This window comes from Sciurus carolinensis, chromosome 7 (genome assembly GCF_902686445.1).
Source record: "Sciurus carolinensis chromosome 7, mSciCar1.2, whole genome shotgun sequence".
NCBI lineage: Eukaryota > Metazoa > Chordata > Mammalia > Rodentia > Sciuridae > Sciurus > Sciurus carolinensis.
Window position 1 is genome coordinate 88,189,828 of NC_062219.1, and position 25,549 is coordinate 88,215,376.

At 32.2% G+C, this 25,549-nt stretch overlaps 1 protein-coding gene across 1 annotated transcript in view; it reads right to left on the reverse strand.

Annotated features, from left to right (window-relative positions):
* Rims1 (regulating synaptic membrane exocytosis 1) overlaps positions 1-25,549 on the reverse strand; it is a 449,118-nt gene that overhangs the window by 96,921 nt on the left and 326,648 nt on the right. The window contains 3 exon segments of the mRNA XM_047559146.1: positions 11,043-11,072; positions 15,047-15,159; positions 21,729-21,800. Of these exon segments, the coding sequence (XP_047415102.1) occupies positions 11,043-11,072; positions 15,047-15,159; positions 21,729-21,800 (215 nt within the window).

A 25,549-nucleotide genomic window follows, 5' to 3' on the forward strand; every position in this document is an offset into this window, starting at 1 on the left:
ACCTAAACACACTGCTTAACTGATAAACACCTACTCTTTTGAGGCATTCTTAGTAATTCATGAATTTTGACAGCTTCTCATGAATATCTGCAACTCCTACAAATGGACTGACTTTTTATAAAAGATTCTCTGTTTCTGGAGGCTATGTCTGAACCACGTACATAAAATTCATGTTATGGAAGTGAGACATACTATTTTAGCTCCTTGATTTATAACATGCAAAGAAATGTTTTCCATTTAAGCCTTTATTAATCTCCTAAGCAGCGAATGTGACTGTTTAGAGAGCGAAAATTAACAATTTTCAATAAAGTATGAGTTATTTTAAGTCAAAATCCATTGCAAACAACTTAGCTTCAAAACTTTGCCTTTAATGTTTGTGTTTTCATAAATGAAGGGGAAAAAAAACCCTAAGGGTATTGCTGTGTGTAAGGTAAACTATTTAATGTTTATACTTGCACTTGATGACAAATTTATTTATATTTACACATTATTTTTAGTCAAACTCCCAGACTACTTAGTCTCCAAAACAAGTGCTAAGATTTATTTTTAAGTTGCATGTGTGTGTGTGTGTGTGTGTGTGTGTGTATGGTAGAATTTTTCTCTGATGACCATGTGGTGGGGTTTTTGCCAAGTGACTTTATAGGTTTAAAAGTTAATGGAAATGTTGATGTATCTGATTGGCTTGGTTGCTGATTTCATCTCTTTGATGCAGAGTTTATGAAAGCATGTGCAGACAAATTTTTCCAATACAGTGCTTAAATGTGACCTAATATCTTTGATAAATGACACTGACACCCACTTTAAAAATTAAGTAAACAGATAGCTTTTATTATGTGTCCAGGTACAGACTAATAGTCCAAGATATAAATACAAAAAAAACTGATATTATTTATTATAAATTTTATGCCTAAGTGTTTCAATCATACCTTTAGCACCAAATCATTAAATGTTCACTTTGCTAAATTTAGCAAATTAGACAATCTCAATCTCTATCATCATAGTTTTGTGAATTAAGTAATGATACACACTTGCTTTGAAAATGTTGACTTCAGACAATAAATGGTCACTACCATTACAATTCAAAGATGGTTCAACAGAGAGCTTGAGAAAAGTAGTTCATAAAATTATTACTTTACAACAAATAAGGAGTCAAAAGAAAATTATAATGCAAAATGCTACATGAGAGTAATTAGAAACTGAGACAGTTATTGAAAATGTTCATTATATTTATAGAACACCATTAGCAATATAGAAAATGTGTAAATATCTGCTCTCTGCTTTTTGTCTATGGTGTACCACTGCATATACACTCAGCCATTTACTTAAATCTTTGAGAAAATCAAATGAACTATAATCAGTTATACTTTTAATTAAATTTTAAAGCAATTTGAAGTAACCACTACTACCAATAAAAACAAATTTAAGTAAAGTGAGCTTAACTATGCTTACCAAATGATATTAAGTTTTTTAGGAATATTTTGACATTTATTAGTCCATAGTTTTGTAACCTTCACTTCTAGTATCATGTAGTTCTTAGGACTGATGATTACTTAGACAATGAGGATTTCCCAAGAGCTACTGGTCTGAAGCAGTTTGAAACTGTTCCAGTGATTGACTTTTGCCAAAGCAAAACCTCATGTCTAAAAATAGGGTTGTTTCAGCTAACGATATGGTTGCATTTAAGTATTTATTTTGCAAAACTCCAGATCAAATCATAAGACAGTAATGCATACTAAATGACTCTAAGGATAGTTTTAAATGACTTCATTTTTACCTTCCAGACATGATTATTATACTATGTTTATTCCTAAAGGAGTTGAAGCTGACATTTTCTAAATATAGTAAAGAGAGAAAAAGCTCTAAATTAATATTATAACTCAAAATCATGAGTGGGTCCCTTAACTCTCAGCAAAATTGCAGTCGCTACACTATCCTAGAGCTTTTTCTTCAATTCTAACAACAGAAGTAAAATGCAAATACTTTCTCATTTACTTATTCAAATCAGGCCAGATAATTACATAATATTGCATACATTTCTGTAGTGTTTCTCATTTCCTGACAGTATGTATTTAGTGCATATTTAGTGAAATAATTATTTATACAAGTTATCATGTTTCGATAAAAGTTTTTCATAACCACTGAAGAAACTTCACTAAGAATGTGGAAGCTCTAAAGCTAAAGATTTTAATCATTTTCCATTTTATTTCTCAGCTGCCTACTGTGGTTAATATGACATTATTTCTGGATTATAGTGTGTCAAGCTAAATATTAAGACAAATTTATCAAGTAAAACATAATATCACAAATTTGAATCAGAAGATATAATTCCATTAATTTACATGATTTATACAAATAGTAATGATTAAAGGTGTATTAGAACCTTAGAATGTTACGTTTACTATAAGTAAAATTAACCACAAGACTACAGAGCTAAAATAAAAACTTTGAGATGAATGATTGATTACTGTTCAGAATTTAAAATTTTTATATTGTTTTATCAATTTTAATTTTAATAGCAAAATTAAAATATAAAATATTTTCCAACTCTCTCCTAGATCTTAGCATTAAAACCCCAATTTAGAAGCACTCTGAATGCTGGTAGTATTCTAAACAAAGTTATTAAAATGCCTATCACTATTCCTTATAGAAAGGCTAAAAAATTGGAGACTTTGGGGTTTTCATTTGTAAAAAATTTCATAAATGTAGAAAATACAGAGTTAAATAAACTCTCCCATTTTCTGCAATAATGTAATTTCATTTAGTTTGTTAATGAAAATTTAGCTTACATATGACATAGTCAAAAGACATAATGTTTACTATAGACTATATTTTAACTCTAATCCCAAAGAGCAAGATATTTTATTGAACAATTTATCTCCCCTAATCCCTAAAATGTAATCAACACCACAATTTTATAAAAATATATTTAGGAGATTAAAGGATTGAAAATGTTCACTATAAGCCTTCAGTTAAATGAAATGGTTTATGTTGAATAAATTTGACTAAACTGTGCCCTAAAAAATCACATATTGATTTACCAAAAACATATATTGAACAAAATTCCTTTTCTTCAAGACAATTTTATTCACTATTCTTTCCAAATGCTAGTATTTTTTTCAGCTTTTTTAGGAGTTAAAGCCATGCTCATGAAAATATTTCTTATCTTCTAAAACTCAAAAAAAAAAAGAACTATGATTGCAGCAAGCAAAGTAAGAGAAGTAACCAAAATACACAGAGTACTATAATTTATTTAATTTTCTAATGGAAAGCATTAGATAACTTTAAAAAAAAGACTCAGATTAAAATAATTATTTCTCTTTTCAAGTCACACACTTCACTAAGAATTCTTAATCTACAGAAAATTTGCAAATAATTTTAGCCTGTTAATACATTTAGCAAAGATCCATGATCAAAGATGGATTATCCTTGATGAATTCATCAACAAGCTGAAATCATTTGCAAATTTTTTGTCTATATGCATTTTTCTAGATGTCTTTCATAATATTTACTAAAGAAGCCTATGACTAAAAAATTAGTTTTAAAAAGCTTAAGGGTCATTAATAAACATACCCTAACTAATCATTGAAAAATTTCTATAATATCACCTCCAAAGAAACTGGGATTATTTAGTATTAGATATGGAAAATGAAAAATCCTCAAGATAATGTGGCCTGAGAAAAGAAAGTGAAAAGGAAGGCCATATGCTGATGGCTTTCATCTCTTAAGACAAAGGGTATCCAGATGCCAACTACAGACAGGGAAGAAGTGTTTTATCACCTCCGAAGTGACAGTCCCTAGAGGGCATTAACCCCCTTCAGAGAAAGATCCACAGACTCTCAACCCAGAGGGTTGAAATCCTAAACCCTCAAACTGACACATTCCCTGACCCCAAACTTCTGAGTACCCAAGAAAACTGATGTGCTCATTAGACCACCCCTCAAAATAACCTATATAAACCCAGTCCCTTTCTTTGTTGAGTGACTCATTTTCCACCAAGAAAGTGGGTCCATCGATGCCATTTCATCCCTGTATCCCCTGTTCCTATGTGAAACTTCATCCCTGAATAAACAGCTAAGCTGATTCATGAAGTTTATGGTCTTTTTGTGCTAACATTTAGAAATTTCTTTGACTTGCTAGACATTTGTAACTTTCTTAGAAATATTGTAAATATCATAGTCATATGTAATTTAGTACCATTAAAACTTATACATTAAACTTACATAAATCTAATTAAAACATTTTTCATGAATCTACTTATATAAAAATGAATTTGCTCTGATCTCAAAATTCCTAAAATCTTTCAAATTTCTATGTATTGAGAAGTAACATGAATTTGAAATTTCACATGTTTGTGTCTAGAGGGAAAATAATCTATATTAATACATTGTTAAACCTAATATTTTCAAATATTCTTGGTAAAATACAATTTTAAAGAGAATAGAAATAGTATAAACTTCTATACTATTAATTATATTAAAGTAAAAAGATTATGAGCATTTTAGTTTTTAAGAACTTTAATACATGGGTCAAAGGTGATTCATGATAATGTCTAGATAGGATAATTAAGTCCATTTGGTTAGGTATGATAGGCTACCACATTTATGAATATAAAAACTAACATTCCTACTTTCTTTCAGCATGGAAATATAATGAAAGCATTGTGACAGTGAAGCCACACTCTTGCCCCAAGGCATCTCTCAAGAAGAGCAATGGAAATTGTCAAGTGGAGTGAAATAAATGTATGAAACATCCACAGTGTCTCAGTTACTGACAGCAGTGAAATAAAACCCACTCTTTAAAGAACTGTATTTTAAGAAATAACTTCATTGATAGTGGAAAATCAAATAGAAGGTACAAATTAATACAGAGATTAAAAAGTAATAAAAGATGCAAAAGATGTAATTCAATGAATTGCAATCAATATAAACTATACAAAAACTGAATATGAAGACAATTTAATTATAAGCTGGATCTTGAAATATTCTATCAAGATGGTTTGATATTTGTAAACTTTTAAATGTAATACCAGTCTCTGCTTAGGTTATTTTAGGCTCTAAAAGAATAACACTATTTAATATGGACCAATTCTTCATACATCTAGAAAAATGTTGCAAAAATATAAGAACCTAGGAAAGGGAACTGATTGTGTCTAAATTATACTCCTAGGCTCACCATCTTTCATCCATTTGTTAATGTTCCCTCAGTCAATTCCTGCGGTATCCTTCCATTCAGAGTTTTTATTTTTAAAGAGAAGAGATTTCTTAGAGTAATTTCTGATGTTGTAGTCTATCTTATTTTAATAGGCATTTTCAAAGTCTTTAAATTTTTTTCACATTTGCAAAAATGGAAAACTACAATGACTGTCTTTTGCTCTATTATCTAATTTTCCAGCATTAATACACCAATTTACCAAAACTATAGGTATGGAGGAGGAAAATTCACCATTTATATTTTACGCCACTATCCCTATTGTGTGTTTTTTTAATTTAAAAAGTAACATATTCTTTTAATATTCATCTTTATATTTTTATCCCTATTTCTGATGAGTCATACAAGCAAGTTAGCAACTCAGATATCCTTCTCAAACCTTCACATGACAATAACCCCCACACATATATAAAGATTAGTGTTAAAAATATTTTGACTATATTCAAATCCCAAATTCTGGGTCATTTTCTTGGAATCAAATGCATTTCAATTTGCAAGTGTAGAAATGTTTCAAGTTGTTATCCTTGTGCCCTTGCAAATTCTCTAGGATATTAAGGATTATGCAGTAATAATATAAACAATAAAAGAAAAGATACACCTATTTAGTATGACAAACACAAATTGCAACAATAACACGGTAAGCAAATACAGCACATTTTAGGGACATTTTAAAAAAGAATCAGTTTTGTATAGACAACTGAAATGGAACACTGGCTCATGTTAAAGAGGATATTTGCATACACAATTACTCAAATCTTACTTCAGCTAGAACCACAAGACCATGCCTTGTTTTAGCACACTTATTTCAACTGAGCTACCTTAAACAAAGCTCATGAATTATACTCTCAAGTATCAATTTGCCTGTTAAAACTGCCAGACTTCAGAGTAACATCAAAAATTCTAGTCTTGGGTAGATTTAAAAAAAAAAAAAGCAAAGCTCTTAATGAAAGAAACTGTCATTTACCTTGACCTGCTTTGCTATTCTGGGTTAAATAGTTCTTTAAAACACATTTAGGTTTTGAGAAAGAGCACCATTTTCCTTAAGAGGCAGTCCTAATATAATTTTAACAAAGAGTAGCCTGTGTAATTAGGCTTCCATGGGGGAATACCAAGGAAGTCACCTTTCTCCCAAGGGATCTTACTATCTTTATCCAGCACTTTTTATCATTTCATTAACATTAATGGCAAAAGAATCTATCCTGAAAGGCTTGATTTGGCATAATTTTGCTATATTCATATTCAACTTTGATTTTAAGCAATATCTTCCCATGTTTTACATTAATTAGGGGACACATATAATTTTAGAGAAAATACATCAGAGCCTATCCATCATTAGACACCTGCTTGGTATCTAGTTTCTTTTGCACTTTCTCTACAAAGCTCAGGAAGAAAGGGAAAGTGATATACTCCCTTGACGGGGTATATCTTGTAAGTTGAGGGTCATTTGTTATGAGCTAAATCCTGGAAGCTTTAAAAACTATCATGCTATTACAAATAAACATTTCAATCAGCAGAATGAGAAATTAAGATTAAAATCTTAATTTCTAATTTGGGCTGATGTACACATAGGGCCTCAATGCTCAAAGAGAAGGCTAGAATGACTTCTGTATTTATGAGTTTGTGGCAAAAAACAGAAAGGAATAGTCTTGTACTAATGAAGTTCTAAACAGTAGAGCTTTCTAAATAATTTTTCACAAATATTCATAATCACTGTTCAAGAAAAGCAATGCTTTGGAAGAGTAAAATACTTGAACCTTAAAAATGTTTTTCATTTATTTCTTTTGTTTTATGCTGGAAATGGAATCTAGGGCCTTGTGTATGATACATAGGCACTCTACCACAGAGCTATATCCTAAACCTTTGAAGTCTTATGACCTCCAATAAAAGGAAATGTTTCCCCTGGTCCTATATGCTACTACTAAATAATAATAAAATGTAAATAAAATCAAAACACTTTGATACTACCTGAAGATAATTAAGACAATACTGATGCTGAAAACACAAATTAGTTTACTTATTTAAGCAAAATTCAAGTATATAACCTGTTCTTGTATGTTTCATCATCACAGTACACTATTAAAATAAATATTCAAATGTCACCTGTACAATAGCTAATATAACACAATTATTAAAATTCATGTTTTCCACTTTTTAATGTAAACACACCTAATTAAAGTCAATGATCATAGTCTGATAATTTATTTCCACAAGTTAGCATTCCAACTGTTTTGGCCAACATTCAAAGTACAAAAGTACATGTCATTTATTTGAACATCTATCATAGAAAGCTGGTATTTAAAAACAGACAATCCTTAAATAGCCCTTATGATCTGATTACAATGATTATTACATATTTTATTTGTGAAAAAGAAAAAAGCAACAAAATGCATTTACTATTTGTCCCTGTTGAAATAATTTGTCTAATTGACTTTCAATATTCATGTGTATAATAAATTACACATTTTTATAATAAAGGAAATTCACATTTGTAGGAAAGATAATTTGATATTTTGTTAGGATTTGAAACTGCCTCCAAAAATCAAAAAGTTAATGCACTTAAATACTATCTAAAGGCATATAAATTAGAAATTTATTATGATAATAACATTTTTTCTCACCTTGAAGTCATTTAATTTCTGGTTCAGTTTTGATCTTCTTATATCATTATTTCGATGCCCCCAAACTACATTCATGGGCTCTTTAAAACTGTCCAAGAAATGTAGCAGAGAGGGAAAAATTGGCTTACTTTTAGAATGCATAATTTAAAATAGGCCTAAAAGCAGTTTGTGAAGCCTAAAGTGATATATGGTCTCTCAGTTTTCAACATAAAAGGAGTTAAAAGTAAATAAAGTTATATGAATGTTGACTGTTCCTCAGTTAACTCATCAAGTCCAAGGATGTGTTGTCTATTCAAATACACGGGATTTGTTCCTCAAGCTACATGGCGATTTAAGGGCAATTCAGGTATAGATTGTGTGGAGTGGTAAAAAACTGGGTTATTAGGGGAAGGTAAGGATTAATCAGGTTTCTCCAAAATCCTGGTGCTGTGAGAGGTGGATGCTACGGCAACATGGCACAGGGGACAGAACATGGGCTGTGGCATCAAAATCCTCTGCCTCATAGCTGCTTTATTACCATAGGCAATCCACTGGATGCCTTTGACTCTATTTCTGTAAAACATGTGTTCCTATAATTACTCTGTGGTGCATGCACAGTAGGTACTCAAAAAATGCTGTCTGAATGTTGGAGAGCCTCTAACCCAAAGTGGTTAAGGACAAGGTCTTTGGAGGGAGGTTAATATCTAGTTCCCAGTCCTACTACCTACTAACTGAATGATTGATAAGGAGCCAAGATTTTAATCTTTAGAAGTCTTAGATTTCTCAGTTAGAAAATGGTGATATTAATTGTTATGTCTCAGGTTCCTGGGAAAATATAATAAAAAAATATATAGTACTCTTAGCTGAGACATCAAGTTCTACATATTGAAACATTATACTATATTCATAATGTTAACAGCATTTTATACTTCTCTTTATGTGACCTTACAAACATATGCTAGAAATTTAATAAACTGGTTCTCTGCAGTCAGGGTATCCAGTTTGCCTGATACTATCCTGCATCTCAGGAAACCGTTCCATCACTGGCAAACTAGAACCACTGGTTGTCTGACAAATTCATCTACACATCATCAAAAACAAACCCTAACTACTGAGATCCTTGGTCTGTATAGTCAGCTAGGAATAGTGTGCTCCAGTCTCATTTATCCAGGGAGCAAGGACTCACAATAACCTTAATTCTCCAAATGATAGAGGCCAGAAAAGAGGGACGCAGACCAGGACAAGAGGGATTTCTACACTGTGAACCTTCTCATTCTTGGATATATGAGCCTAAAATATGACTGTGCAGAATTTTTTTTTTAATTTTCTCCTTACCTTTCTGGCCTTTACAGCTCACTTTTTGTGGCTGAACTGTGCCGCCTTAAATCTCAGAGGAAAGCTGCGGCCTTCTCTGCTGCTCTCTATCTTGCTAGATGCTTTTGGGGTGTGCCCCTTTATGTTGCTTCAAGTTATGTGGTCTATTCTGTGAGGCATTGCCACATCCTATCTCCAAGGAAGACTTGGCAGGGTGACAGCACCTCTCACACAGGACATACTTACCTTATTTATAATTGTTATAAAAAATAACAATTTACCATGCTCTATAGCAAGGTCATAAATACATATATTTCATGCAAATTTCATATCACTTAAGGACTTTTGTTTTGACTGGCTAATTATATAGCTTTGGGCTAATAATAAGAAATACTGGAAAAACTCTGAATAAATAATTATAGCATTTTTCTGTTGTTTGGATAAATGAATTAGTTTGTGACCTATTAACAATATAAAATTCTAAGGTTTTTTATCACATTAAAGTTTATCTTTGAAACCTAACTTCTGAATCTAAGAAGTACATTGCCCATTTTTGTATTAATAAATATGAAGTTGTTTCTGACACTTCAATTAAAAACTTCAGATGTAAATCTATGCTGCCTATGTAATAAACATCTTGAATGCATTCAATAAAATTTTATTAATATCTATTTATGGTCTAGTATGTTAGACTTTATGCCAGAATACATGATTATGTGTCTGAATATAGATCTAATTATATTTTAATAAATTCAGATAAAATAAGTAATTGAATATTATCTGCAATTTTTCTCTTTACAATTGTGAGACACATAACACATTCCCAGATTCACTGAGTTAGAGATAATATATATTTGGGATTTGTGCTTATTAAAACTGTATATATCCATGTGAAATGAAAGGAGGTCAAAATAAAAGATCACCTTTGTAGTCTACTACTAATCACTAGCGTGAATGGGAAAATTTCTTAATCACGCTGAACTTTTTTCTCATTCATGAAACAGAGATGATGCTATTATCAGCACCAGCTTTGAGGATTACTATAGGCAGCAAATTAAATCAATCCCCTTTCAAATACTGAGTAAATGTATTTATTAAACTATACAGCATATGTAATTTTAAGTATTACTAGTAACATTATTACATTAAACTAAAAACTCATATTCAAAAATTGAATTATCACGCCAACCATAATTCTGAGCAGAACATGGTATGGGCAGTTGCATTAAGTGTGGGTGAGGCTGTAACCTATTTGAAACTCAAGTGCAAATCCCAAACATAAAGTGTGATTTAAAAGGCAATAAAGAGGTCAAGTAATGTATTAATATGGCAAGTTGAGTAAGTTTTTCTTTCCTACATCTCTCAGAAAGAAGGAAATCAATGAGTAGTATAATGATATTGAGGCCAAACGTAATAATACCTAGGTAGCAGCTTTCCCGAGGCATGACTGCAGTGGGGTTAGAACACTCACTAAGGTTCCTGCTACCTGGAAGGTAAAATCCAGGGATTTGCTGCTCCTTTGCAACAGATACTATCTGAAGAGAAGGTAAGAATTAAATCCTTTATCTATGAGAAGAGGGGAATGCAAACAAACAAACATAAGCAAATAAAAAATTTGTTATGTGGTTATATAGTATCAATATATAAATATTATATATTATTCTTTTCTAAAGAGAACTGTTTTCTAGTTGTCAGTGTAGATAAATTTTAAAGCAAAACTGTTCTTAATGTTTTTCTCTTTGATGTGAACTGCACATTATATAAAAGAATTAATACCAAGTACCCTACGAAATCATTTCTGGGAAATAACTACCTGTTGAATAATTTTTCTCATTATTTCCATAAATACAGTTATATAACTCTAGTATATTATCAAAGAAAAGTAACAATATTAAATGTTTAAAAAGTTACATTAATATTTACCTTTGGTGGAAGAGTTATATTTTTCTTGTTCTTCAATGAATTAAATGCACATAATGATGGAAACAAAAGAAAGAAATCAGCAAATTTATAGTTAGACATGAAAATGTGAATTAACACAATGGCATGAATAATAAAAATGCATAACACATAATGTGACATGATCAATTGCAATGATAAACCATGAGGAAACCTCAAATATGGTACTAAAATTAATCAAAGGAAGAATGAACACATCAATTTAAAGATTTAAAATGAAACAAAAATATTGGGATAATAATATGCTTTTTTGAAAACTATGTATCAATCATTTGAAAAGTATATGCCACAGTATTTTTGTTGCCTTTTAAGTATAGCACATTAGCACCAATATTACTAAAACACCTGAACTTAAATCCATTGTGATTTTATTGTAAATGTATTAGAAGAATACTTAGTATTCATAAGAATTATATCACAAATGATATAAATTCATATGATTTGAAATGTCATATAAAATAAATTCTTAGTTTTACTAAAAGTGTGCTTTTTATCTGCACTATGGAAACTATTTTGTAACATTTTCAAGGTGAAAAAAATATATTCTAATTTAAGTAATCCTTTCTTCTTTCTCAAATTAATTATATGAAATTATCCCAAAGTGAAAAGTACTTGGATTTTAGAAACTAAATGTCTTAAATATTTCATCATATCTAAGCTATCTCCCTGTCAGTATACTATTTAGTGTCCTAATTATTTATAAAAGGAAATATCATAAGAGTTTTAGGTAGCAGATGTAATAATGAAACATAAAACAATTGGCACACCACTGTTAATTTATGAATGATCTTTAAATATTTCTTTAAAGACATCCATTTGAGCACACATACACAAAAAAATCACTTGGTTGAGTTCAGATAGCCATACATTTTTTTTTTTCCTCCTGGAGACAGGGTCTCTCTATGTTGCCCAGGCTGGCCTCATATTGTTGGGCTCAAGCGATCCTCCTGCCTCAGTCTCCTGAGCAGTTGGGAGTACTGGTGTGCACCTCCAACACCAGCTAGAAAACTATACATTTTTATATAATGGATTATGTTGGCATTAACCTCCCTTTACAAAAGAATACATTGTATTCTTACTACTTTAGAATATAATGTTGAAATACAACTGAGGAAATTTTATTGAAGTATTCCCACTATATTTTCACATACTAGTAGAGTATCTGTATTACAGACTAGATTTTCTTTATCTTTATCTCAAAATATGTTCTGTAATCATCTCTGCTTTTTCCCTAAATCTACTGTAACAAGTATATTTCATGTAGTAAGCAGGCTAACATTCCCCATTTTTAAAATAAATTTTAAAATGCTTTTATTAAAAAATGAAGCAATCTTTTCAAATGCTAGTTAGCCTTTAAAAGAAGAGATGTTGCTTTTAAGGTACAAGGAGGGCATAGTAAATCTCACTTGTAAGAAAAAAACATACCCAATCAATCAAATTATCTTGGCATACATCCTAAAAACAATAATGTATATAACAGTATACAGAAATCACATGAATAAGGTTATTTTTGAAGTGCATCAAAAAGTTGTATAACTATCCAGGAATATAAACCATTTGAAATATTGGGCCTTAACAATCATTTTTTCATCAACTCCAGTAAAAGAAACAAAAAGACATAAAATCAGGAAATCACCCTTTGTTAAAAATAAAAAAAATTAAAGAGAAGACAAGAAGTCAGTCAAATGCAGTAGAAGATTAATTGATTACAAATAAACTGCAGTTGATGTTAATCTTCATATAAAATAGAACTAAAGTGAACAAATAATAGCAAAAGAAAAAAAATGAGAATAATCCTACAGCCTCAAGAACAACATTGCAATCGATCTTAAATAGAATGTGCTAAAATCTTACCTAGCTCATTAATCAAATTAAAAATTTACTTTTGGAAACATATTTTAGGACAAATATAGCTATCATGTGAGCTGTTCAGATTCAAATAGATCCATAATATGATGGCAGACAGTATAGTATCATTTACCAAAAGTCTACAATACATATTAACATCATAAAGTACATCATAAATATTTTGTTTATAGAGAAAGAACACATATATAATACATACTTCTTATCACATCTTTAAAAAACTATATCTTTATGACTTTTAAGATTTTATATTTTAAGAACTGTAAATGACCAAAAGTGTTCACTAGTGTATGTGATATTAAACAGCAAAAAATTTCCATAATTGTCATTCCCTTCAGTCATTCCCTTCTTCCCACCTCAACTCAATCCTTAAATATTGATGATTTCTCTGAAAGACAACTGTGAACATAAATATCATAAATAGTAACATTGATCTTAACATGAGCTTTTAAAAATAAAAAAAAATTCAACATACAATCCAACCGATTTTGCAGAAGCAATTCTTATTTCTATAGAAGTAACACAATTTATAATCTTGCCACTGAGAATTATATGCAGTACCCTTACATGCTTTTGAACCCGTAGAGTGTTTTACATGCAACTGGAGGAAATGCAAAGAATTTTAGGAGCACATGACTTTTTGAGTATCAATATAACCAGTAACACTGAGTCTGTAACCAAACACCAACATCTGTAGTTCTTTCAGTTGTGCAACAGGAGTTCAGGAAGAATAATTTATATAAACACCAGTTTTTATTTGTTAAAAAGTTAAATAATTTCATCTGGGTTTTTGCTAATTAGAGTATTAATAACATTAATTATTTTTCTCAAAATGTTCCCAGAAAAAAAGAGAAGGCTTGTTAACATGTGAATTGATGATTTCAATAATGTAACTGCCATTTTAGAAAAGAAAGTCAGAGTTCCACAAAGTATCTTATTTTCCAGATTAATTGATACCTTTAGAGCAACCCTAAACTAAAGCATCATATATCAACATGAAGTATGATTTTAAAAAATACAAACTCAGAGTTTATTGTACCAGTATTACTCTATTAGTAAGCCAATACCTCTTAAAGTCAACACTAACATTTCTATAATCAAGTATTTTGTATGGCAAACTATGCCACATCAGTCTCTGAAACAATGCATTTATCTTCACAGATCTTTAACATTTCTGTGACACATTCAGTAAAGCACTTCGAGAAAGTGAGAAAAATGTATCCAGCACACTCAATATGGAGTGAAATGCAAGTTTTACATCAGCAACAATCAACACTGTTGAAAAAAAATATTCAAAATGTTAACCTTTCAGTTGCTTCATAGGGAGGAAGATTCTCAATGCATGTTCAAATATCATTTCACTGCATTTATATTACCACTCAATAAAAATGCTTTCAGTAATTTTAAATCCTTAAATTTTAAATGATAAGAAATAAATCATGTTACTAAGAAATGGGTCATACAATAAATGCTGACTCTTTTAACCCACTATTTAAATCAACTGGTTCATGTAGTTTAAAATTTAGTTTCTACTATCAAATCACACACACACTTATACACACACACACATGCACTCTCTCCTCTCTTTAGAACAATGTATATATGCTCAAAGTAAAAAAAATCTCTAAAATAATCACTCTAAGACAGCTTTCCATCTTTAAACTTATATAAAAAATATAAGATACTGTTAATCAAGGTAAAATAAAAAACACTAGTAAGGCATTCACAATGACTGTCTAATTTTTAAATATGTTTTAAAAATAGGTAAAGGCAAGCCTTCTATTAACATGTAAAATACCATATCACATTGGGGTTCTCCAAAATTTTATTTTCTACCTTTTTACCTTTGAAAAACCATGTTTTCAGGCCTCCACTCCTTCTGTTAAAGGACCAACTAAAATCACTGGTTTACTTGGTCAACAAAAACTAAGTACATGACAGGAAACACTGGGGTGTTGAAAATAAAATCCTAAGAAATTTAACTTCTTAGGATTCAGCAAACTACGTATTAGCAAAATCTTATTCATTTACTAAAAGGTTTATAAAAGAGGAGGTCTCTCAAATCCAAGATTTTTGGACAAGGATCTCTCTTTATTGGATACCTTGTTCTATACTGCCGCTTCTCACTGGCACCTGAGGGAGCTGTCTTCCCCTGCGGCTGCTGAAGGATGTGTCTGCGGGAGGAGACTGGGTTGGACTTCCTTGTCGATGCATTCTGCAGGCAAAAACAGAGGGAGTGATGAAATTCCAATACAGCCTGACAAAAATCTTTCCCTTCTTCCTGTTACTATTAAAACAGACACAAAGTCTCTAACTGGGTCATTGAAAGCAAAATCAAGTTCTTTTTTATGCTATGTGTAAAAGGAATAATACAAAAGGAGCTGAAAGGAACAGATCAATGTCTGCTACACACAGCTTTGCATAATGAATTCCTGAATGAGCTGAATCCACTCACTTCTTTTTTATTAACTTTCCATGAAGTTGTGCTTTCTGGGCAAGTTATTCCTATTTGGTAGTGCTGAAACAACAAATTCGATTACAGCCTTTGGATCTTAAAATATAGAAAAATTAGTTATGAGAGGCTGTTGCCTAAAGTGCTCCTATTAAATTGATCTCTAGAATTACTTGAAACTGACAAACATAATTCTAGTTGGAGATACTTTTACTTGTATGTTAAGTAGAAAACTCTTGAAAGGTATTTAAAATAACCCTGGACATATGCTATGAAATATACTAATATAAGAACTGAAATTACAAATGAGAATTTGAGAAGCATGCAGATACATTACTACTGTCCAGGAATAAGCTGACCTCCATCTGCTGGCATTCAAACATTTTTTTAACTGAAGAACTTTAAGATGCTCTAAGACTTCACTGAACACAAGGAAGGTTATGTTTTTGAAAATTCCTCTTACACTTTTAAAAAGCAAATACATATTTAATTCCAAATAATTTATCATACAGAATTTCACATAATTAATAAATCGTATATGAATATGCCACAAACAGATGAAAGGACATAACACAGTCAAATTTAATTTTCAATGATAGCTAACTGGCAGAATTAAAGATAGATGCAAGTAATAGAGGATGTGGGAGAGGTTTAAGTGCCACAGAGAAAGGATTAAAAATTATGGTGTCATAATGAGTGAAAGCTTCGAGTGCTCAGGAAGGTACAACACCACACCAACACCCGGAGGCAGGACATGAATGCTGGGCTGACACTGAATAGCAACCTTGTCAGAAGCGGAGAAGGTGGCGCCGACCCTCCAGGGGCAAGGTGGTGCATAGAACACAGTGTTCTGACACTAGAGTGCTCACTCGACCTTGAGCGAGCAGGATGTTTTCCCCTAAAGACTGCTTGATCAGTCGCTCTTGGGGCTGCGTGTCCCCTTCTAGAAAGACATGGTGGGAGAACCCTAAAACATTAGTGTCAAAAAAGATCTTCAGTCAGCAGGTTCACATTAACTTTATACCAACATATCTGTGCAAGGAAAACCTGGTTACTCTTATAAGACAGTGATTTTTAAAGAACCAGAAGAAAACCCATCACACAATTACTGAAATAAAATTAAAATCAAACTGACAAGTTATTATTGCAAACGTGAATGTCATAGAGTTTTTAAAGGGTGAGTCTAGGTTGCTCTTATATAATGAATCTCCTGTAAGTTCCATTTCACTGAGCTCTATCTCCAGTGCTAAAACATAGCTGCACACACATTGAGAGCTCAACACAATATTTTGATCTAATGAGTCAGAATAATTAGAATGATGAATATGGGAATACTTCAAGTACACACCTTCAAGAAGAAATAATGCACTGTAGAAATCTGTGTATATTTTTACAAGGTTCATAATGTTTCTTTGCAATAAGCAAGTTTATGGCAAACAGCAAAGGAGGATGCCTTCTGATATTAATCTAAGGAGATTAAAAATAAAATAATATTAAAAGATGCAGAATGTCTCATTAATTCACTTAAGTAGGTGCCAGTGGCTGTTATATGGGTGAAAAAAAAGTTTTTGGATATAATAGTATCTGAAAAGATATCTGTCAATATATTGACAACTCCAAAATGTGTTCAAAATTTTATGGAGTTGATTTCCAAATTAAGGTTTAAGAATAAAAAAAATTATGTTTAAAATATGCTTGCTTAAAATAGACAAATGTTTTTCCTTTTTCATAATTTTTAGTATACTTTAAATAAAATGCATGATTAAAATACCTATTACACCAGAAGGAATGAAATAATATCTTGTTCTTTTAAAGCAATGCAATATAATCCACTTATTAAGTAACTCGAAGTGGATGAGAATAAAGGATACATATTGACTACCAAAAGTATATTAAGGAGTACTTTATTCAATTTGTAATTAGATTGATAATCTTTCTTTTAAGTAAAATAATTTTCAAAGTTACAGTAATTTTGATTCAGGGTGTCTCTTCCATTTCAGAACAGTAAAATGGCAAAATATCAGGTTGCAGAGAACAAAAAAAATACAGCTTAGGTCTTTCATAAGGGTATTTTTATCTTCTTGGGCTATGGATTAATGTTTTATCAGATCCTATTTTATATCTTGAAACATAGACTATTACCTCCATTTCTCAATTAAGATAAAAAAGGAACTGACAACATTCCATTTTATTAGAATATTAATATTAGTGTTTTTATATTAGATCATTCATTCTGAATTGATATTACTCAACCATACAAATTTGATTGATAAGGGAAGGATTACATGACAAAATCCTTTTGAATGATACAGAGTGAGTTTTCTGTTCTTAAAGTCATCATGAGAATAAATTTTAACAATCCTGTTCAAACTACACATACTGAATGATGTCTAAAAAGTGAATCATACAGTTTTCACCCAAGTGCTGAGAAACTCCATGGTTATTATAATTTCAATAAAGTCTTGCTTTATTTCTTTATGCAATTTATAAGTACCAAAAGAACAACTTGAGTGTGACCTAAGATGTGAATAATTTAGGTGGACTTCATGTGGAACCAAACTAAAATAGCAAAGGTACCAAAAGCAACCTCAGGGGCAAATAAATGGTTTCCTGGCTGAATAGTATAGAACTCCAGAATATGCGACTTAAGGTATCATTTGTTGAGCCACAAGGAGGCTTGCAGAGCCTGAAAATAGCCGGTGATATTTGAGATGAATCATTTAGCAAAAGATTTGTTTTTTCTTTGACATCAACTAAAAGACCCTCAATAATGAAACAATTCCTGCCACTAGCAAGTGTGTAACAGGCATGAGAGCACAGAAAAAAAGAATAAATAGAAAGTCACTTTGCCTGAGAAAGATAGGAATGAGGCAGCAAGCTGAATTATAGGAAGGGAAACTGAGAAGAGAGGAAATGCAGAACTGGAAGAGAGAAGAGTAAGATTTTGCAGAAGAGAGATAATGGAAAGAAGTATGGTTTGTTTTAGGCAAAAGGAAAGAAAAATTAATCAAGAAATTCTGAGGTACCAGAGTGAAAAACTTCGAGAATGCAGGCGGTAGTGCCTTGATCTTTTCAATGAAATGGGGTGTGATAAAACGTAAGGATGCAAAAAGAACGAAAGAGGTTTAGAACAACCATGTTATAGAATGTGGCAGGAAGTGAATGATGGATAAGCAAAATGGTAAGAGCTTTTCTTTACTTATCATCAATGTGGGGCATATGTACATGCCAGGCACTGGAAGTGTGTGTGCACTTATGCATGCACACACATGTAAAGACATGTTTATCTGTGAGTACTTTTTTGAATTCTTACACCCTATGAATTATAATTATTACTATGTTATAAATGAAAAAACTGAGGATCATAATAACTTGCAAAAAGAGAGAGAATGTGGTGGAGTCAGGATCCACATGGGTCTGTTGTGGTCCAACACTTACTCTCTTTTCTGCTTACTGAGAAAGGATTTGTTTCTGTACCATGAATCGAAAAATAGTAATTTCTCATCTTGGATATGCTATTAATTTTTTAATATAAAACATAAGTATCAAGTTGTTTTGGCAAGACTTGAAAGAATTATGTTCTGTCAATTTGTAAGGATCAAAATAAATGGAAAATGGCATCTAATGAGAACCCATTCTGCTACATATATAAACATATTTGCTGCATTCTCTACCTCACTACCTCCAAATGCACATCTAAATATTTACTACTGAGTTTGATCCATGTCTACATTATTCACCTAAAACTTAGACTTGTTATACACATTTCTCATCAAAATCTTAGATCTTTAGTCAGATATTTCTATTGTTGAAAATGGAACTTGCAGAAATTGCTTCTACTGATGCTAAAAAATTCCAGTTTTGGGTTTTATTTTTTCTTTTTTTTTTTAATGACTTATCAAAGGGCGTTATACCACATGGTTGTAGTATTTGAAGTCATCAAAATAATTCCTCCTACGATGACCCTTTACAGAGCTGAAGAGGCTCTTTCCAATAGCAAGAGCACAAAATAAAACACACATTTAAGCAAGTCTAAGTAGATGTCTAAACAAAGCATCCACAGTCAGGATGCAGAGTGTTGGTTCCAAAAGAAGAAAAGTCATTAGAACAGAAGGCAGAAATGATGCTAGCAGTTCTCAGAGCTGAATTTACATGGAGGAGAAAAGCTAGACTTTTATGAAAGAGCTTCTTAAGAGAATATGAAGCACCACTTTAAATAGTTAGGCACAGAAGACAGAAATCAGTTCTGCCTGTCTTCAATCTACAAATGGTTATTATATCTTTCAAAATATTTTCTTATGAGCAATTACTCATGAGACCAGTTTGCTGAAGCCAACAAAGGGTCTTTAAGCCATGTCAGTTTCACAGCAATTTTTGCCAGAAACCAATGCATGATGGAGTGATAGGACTCCTTTTGGTAAGCTCTTAACTTCCAAAGGTCAAGAATCAATGTCCAGGCTAGGAGTTTATCTAAGTGGTAGACAGCTTTCCTAGTATGCATAAAGCCCGGGTTTGATCTTCAACACAGGAAAAAAAAAAAGTAAAAGTGCAAAGCATTCATACTGTGACCTCACTTCAACTGTAGCTAGATAGAAACAATTTTATCTTTTGGAGAAATGAAAACTAATGTAACTTAGAAAATCCAAGTCCATTCTTCTGTAACTAACTATTCAACAATTCACTTAAAGCTATGTGTGTAATTCACAGTCTACTACAATTCAATGAAGCGATTTAATTATAACCAAACAAGCCTACATGCATAAAAGGTTAGAGTTGTCTATTTTAGATTGCTGAGCTGAGATTAAAGAATGTGAAAACAGAAATGTAATTAGTATTATTTCATTTCAATCTGTCTATCTAGGTAACTATCAGAACTTTGCGTTTCATTTTCTTCCTCAAAATCCAATTCCTTTTCCAACTCAAGACTTTTTTGAGTCTCCTGCATCCTTATTCTACTGTAAGTTAAATCCTCTAAACAGTCAACGTTTCCATACACCACTGCCAGGAGTACACTTGCTCTCCTTTACTCATTGCTTGGCATGGCCCATATTTTCTTACTTTTCAGATCTTATCTCTTATCGCAGTGGCAATATCCTCTAGGAAGATTTCCTTTTTTTTTTTTTTTTTGGTTGTTGCTCAGGACTTTGATCCTTGAACGTAGCACATAACTTGGTACATACTTGTTAAATGAATGAATCACTGAATTGTAAAGATTCCATCTCAAATAAGCCTGTTGGGATAATCTAGCTGATTGGTACCCTGCAACCACCCTTGGTCCTTTTCATCCACCTTCCAAAATGTTTCCAAGGTGATCTATGATTTTGGAAATTAAAAATCACTCTCCACCTCCTGTGTTTAAAGCACATCGATAGATCATAAAGAAGTTGAGATCCTTTAGCACATCATTAACAATTAACCTCTCAGGATGTCTCTCATTTTATCCCCCCCCCCCCTTTTTTCCACTCCCTGGGTCCTATTCTCCATTCCAAAACTGGTACATTTTCCATAAACTCAAGAAGATATTTCAAGTTTTAGTGTTTTTTTATATTGTCCCTCTCATGGAACAGTCTACTTTTCACAAGTGCTTTTATCTATCCAGACTTAGTTCAATTGATAATCAGTTTATGAAACAGTTTCTAACGTCACCCTGTTTTAACTGTATCAGTGCATACTTCTATAGTAACAGCTGTGATACCTGAATGCACTCATTCATCTACATCTATGCCCTCTTACCTGCTCCCAACAATTGTTGGAAAAATGAAAAACTGAATGAATATGTTATTTAGGACTTTTAAGTATTTTCTGCTATATTGTACCTAGATATAGTTAAAAATTTGTGGAATGTGAGGAATTATACCACAGGTCATTAATTCCTTATAATTTTTACATTAAATCACCATTTATCTATACAGTTATAGATTATCCTTTTGAAGAAAAGAGACTTTTTAAAAGATGACATATTCATATAAATAACAGGTATTTAAAACATTTGCAAATTCCAGGCATTATATTTATGAAAACATTAAATATAATCTCTGAAATAATAAAGTCCCAATATGTATACACAAATGAATGTGAGTTTAATCCTCATTAGTAATCAGAATGATCATGAAAAGAAAAGTGAGATTTTTTTAACTCTTAAGATTTTAGGATGGCTTTCAAAATACCCCTTATTTCTTCAATGAGATTATTCCCACAAAGGGACAGAATTATTTGCATGAAATTCTTTAAACATCACAACCTGTGTTTAAGAAACTACATAAGTAACATGAGAGCGGGGCACCCTGACTATAGGAAGGGAGGACGGCAGCACAGTACAACACCGAGCCTACCTTTCTGCATCAGAGGCAGTGCCTTTCCTAGTCTGTTTTTGGATGCTAGATCTTTCAGACTTTCTGGAGTGCCTGTGGAATGAAATGTTAAAGAAATACAAAATATCTGATGAATAAAGCTACATCAACATCATACAATGATAAAAACAATAGACATGAAAATGACAACTATTTTACCTAAATGGTTTTGTCAGTCAATACTTTTCAAATTAAAAAAAAAAAAATTAAATTAAAAAAATCAGAATTGGTGCTGGGTGGAAGACATGAGTTGCCAACAGGAGACACCAGAAACTGACGTTTCATTAGTCTAGACAAACAGGTCTACAGCAATGATCTAACACAGATCCCTGCTGACAACTCTGCCTCCCTGATGAGTAAACAGATTTAATGGTGAAATGCAATGATGATAAATGTGACCATGGTGGTGGGTTAGGTGCTGAAAGACCACAGAGCACAGAGGGATGATGTGCTTTCTACTTTAAAGTTCAACTTGCTGCTACAAAGTTGCTCTCTCTCTCTCTCTCTCTCTTTTTTTTGCCTCAAAATTATGGAGAAAAAAGAAGGAAAATGCTAAGGTGAAAGATATTGACATAAATCCAAGTATTTAAATAAACTAAGCTATTTTTCAAATCGTCATAAAGATTCTTTGGTATAATGTTGCATTGTAAAAAGTTAATAATGTTACAAATCAAAGAATTAATAAAGTCCCCAATATGCTTTCTAAAAGTACACATATATACTCAATATTTGGAACTTTAAGTTTCTTCATAGAAACAATGTACATATAAGACAGCCTACATCCCTAAGGCATTTACATGTGCCTGTTTAGCCCAAAACATCTGAACTAACCTAGCTATCTAAAATTATGTACATTTAAGGTATGCATGCTGTTACAAGATAAATACATATAGTAAAACAGTTACTATACTGGAATTCATTAGCATATCCACCATCTCAGAGTTATTCATTGAAGACTACATATTTGAAATAATACAAAATATTGTGATCTAGAAACGAATGCCTTTAAAAATTAGACAAAGCATAAGGACGTATATTTTACATTGGTTATTGAATCACTACAATTTATACTTATTTTCTTTCCTGATACACCTTCCTTCCAACATTTAGACTAATGTCTGTCTTCACTTATCAGTGTCAGACATCCTACATGAGTCAAAGAATGAAATAAGTTTTTACAGTATGTATAGTACTGAGGCTTCTCCTTTCTCCCCATCTTTATTCATACTATCTTATTCTTCCAATTCAGGGTTTCAGCTGTGTGTTCTTTACCTGCTACAATTCTGAAATCTCATTTCTGAGGTGAAAAAAAGGGAAGAAATAGAGGAGGAAGTCACCTCTCACTTATCACATTCCCTTATTACTTGGAAAACAGGTTTTTGATATATTGAGAGATAACTGTATGCCAGGCATTAAAGGAATATGAACTCATTTAAAACAATCCTTTAAGAAGGTGATATCTCCATTTTCTCTATTATCACAGATGAGGCAACTGGCTCAGGGCAAGACCACTCAATCATAAAGTAGCAAAGCTGGAACATAAGTCTGTCTGGCTCCATTCAAAAGTGAGTAGAGGAGGTAAATTCTGATGCATGTCCCAGGGGGGCACCCTTCAAGAAGGGAACATGAAATCTCATACAGGGTTGGGAAAGCACAAAGAGAAGTCTCTCCTTCACACATTAAGAGGATTTGGAAGGGGTTTACTTTATTGCTCTATGGTGAGAAAAGACTTCGGGATGTTAGAAGTGCACAGGGGATGGCTGTTATGGTTGTTGGCCAAGGGAGGCTTGTTCTTGAAGCCAGGGAAGGAGGGATAAACACAGCACAAAGATGTGAAGAAGGGGATGAGAGGCAAGTAAGTAGGTCTGCAGCCCAGGAGGTATCTGAGCTCAAAGAAAAATTAGCATAACTTTATGGGTAATTTATGCATGGTCCCAACAGGGCCCAGGACAACTTCTGGGAGAACAAATGTTCCTTTTCTCATTTTCAGCACAGGGAAAGCAGATGTCATTGTCATTAAGGATTTTTCACTCAAGTCTGTCTTTCATTAATGCAACAAATGCTTATTGAACTTGTATGTGAGCCAGGGTCTATTCTAAGTGTGTGGAATATGTCTGTGAATGAAGTAGACAGAGATCTCTGATTTCAAGCAATGTACCTTTCACTGGTGGAAGATAAAAAAATAAAAAAAGAATCTTATACAACTACGTAATACAGTGTGTGAGAAAGTGATAAATGATAACAACAGCAAAAATGTAAATCAGACACAGAGGATCAGAAATGTGATCTGGGGGACTGAGGGCAGCTGTAGTTTACACTTTTAAGCAGAGTGGCCAGAAAAGAACCACTGAGTTAGTGACATTTCAGCAAACCTGAAGGTGAAGGAGTTAGGTATATTTATATTCAAGGAAAGAAAATCTCAGGCAAAGGCAACAGCAAGTGGGTAGGTCCAAAGGCAGATTAATCAGTACAGCAGGATTTGAGGGAGATGCGTCAGTCTGGGGGAGAGGAGAGAGCGGATGGACAGAACACAGTGAGTCTTTGTACAAACTTTCTACCTCTGCCCAATAAAAGGGCTGTTCACATCTCTTAGAACCTGCCTGCATTTCTTCCTATGCCTGGTAAATGTTATTTATTTTTCTAGATTGGAATGAGATTTCACTTCCTTGGTAAAATTTTCAAACTCTTCTTCCTCTTCTCATCTTCTAAAGCTTACTGGAGTCACACACTAAATGGATTATAATTTTTTTTTACATGCATGATCTCATCTAACCTTGCCAACTCAAAGAGGCAGGTATTCTTTTATCTTCTGAAGAATAATGAGACAGAGGCTTGGAGAGGTTAAATATTTTATTCTTACTCACATGATCACTAAATGTCAAGCCAGGAGTTGAATTGAGAGTCTATGATCTCAACAGAAGTAATCACATTACACCTCTGGCATAAATAAAATGGGAACATACTGACTGAAGTATGGACTCTAGTCAGACTGGTTTTCATCTCCATTCTGTTTCTTGGCTAGTTGGGTGCCTTTGGTCAAATTATCCTGCTTTTTCACCCGCAAAATGTTAGGTTTATTAATTCTAAATATTCCAATATTACTCAATATTTGTATTATAGTATTTGTAGTTTTTGTAATTTGACACAGAATCAGCATTTGTAGTATTTTTAGCATTACTTAAAACATGCAAGTGGTTAAATGATAACACATATTTGGTTTTGAATATAAAGATACTTATTTATCTATAAGCATAACTTCCATATAGAGGTTCATATATGTACACTTTTTACATTTGTTTTTAATCTTCTAGTTAAAGACAATCCCTTTTTTTCCTCAAATGCCATTAAAATTTTATTGCATTAAAGATTCTTCTAAATATTCTTACCAAGGATATGTCTTTATAATTCTTCTAACCACTTAAAAAGAATTCCTCAAATAGAACTAAAATGATAGACACATAATTGCAGGAATTCAGTGTCAAGCAAGGCCAAAGAAAAAAATAGGAAATTCTAATATCCTTTCTGTCCTGAATCCTAAATCCTAGCTATGAATACACTGTACATTTAAAACCCATCTATCCCTTGGAGTAAAAAGAGGCTGAAGGTATGTAAAATAGGAAAGGTCAAAAATTCCATCTATATTATGTACTATACTAGTGAAAAGACTGATCATGAAAACACAAAAGGCATCACAGTAGAATGAACTCCCTTATAAATTAATATTACTTTTCATAAGTTTCTTGTGGTCAGAAACCACGTCTGAGTTATTACTGTAATGTCAATACTAAGTACACAGTAGTTCA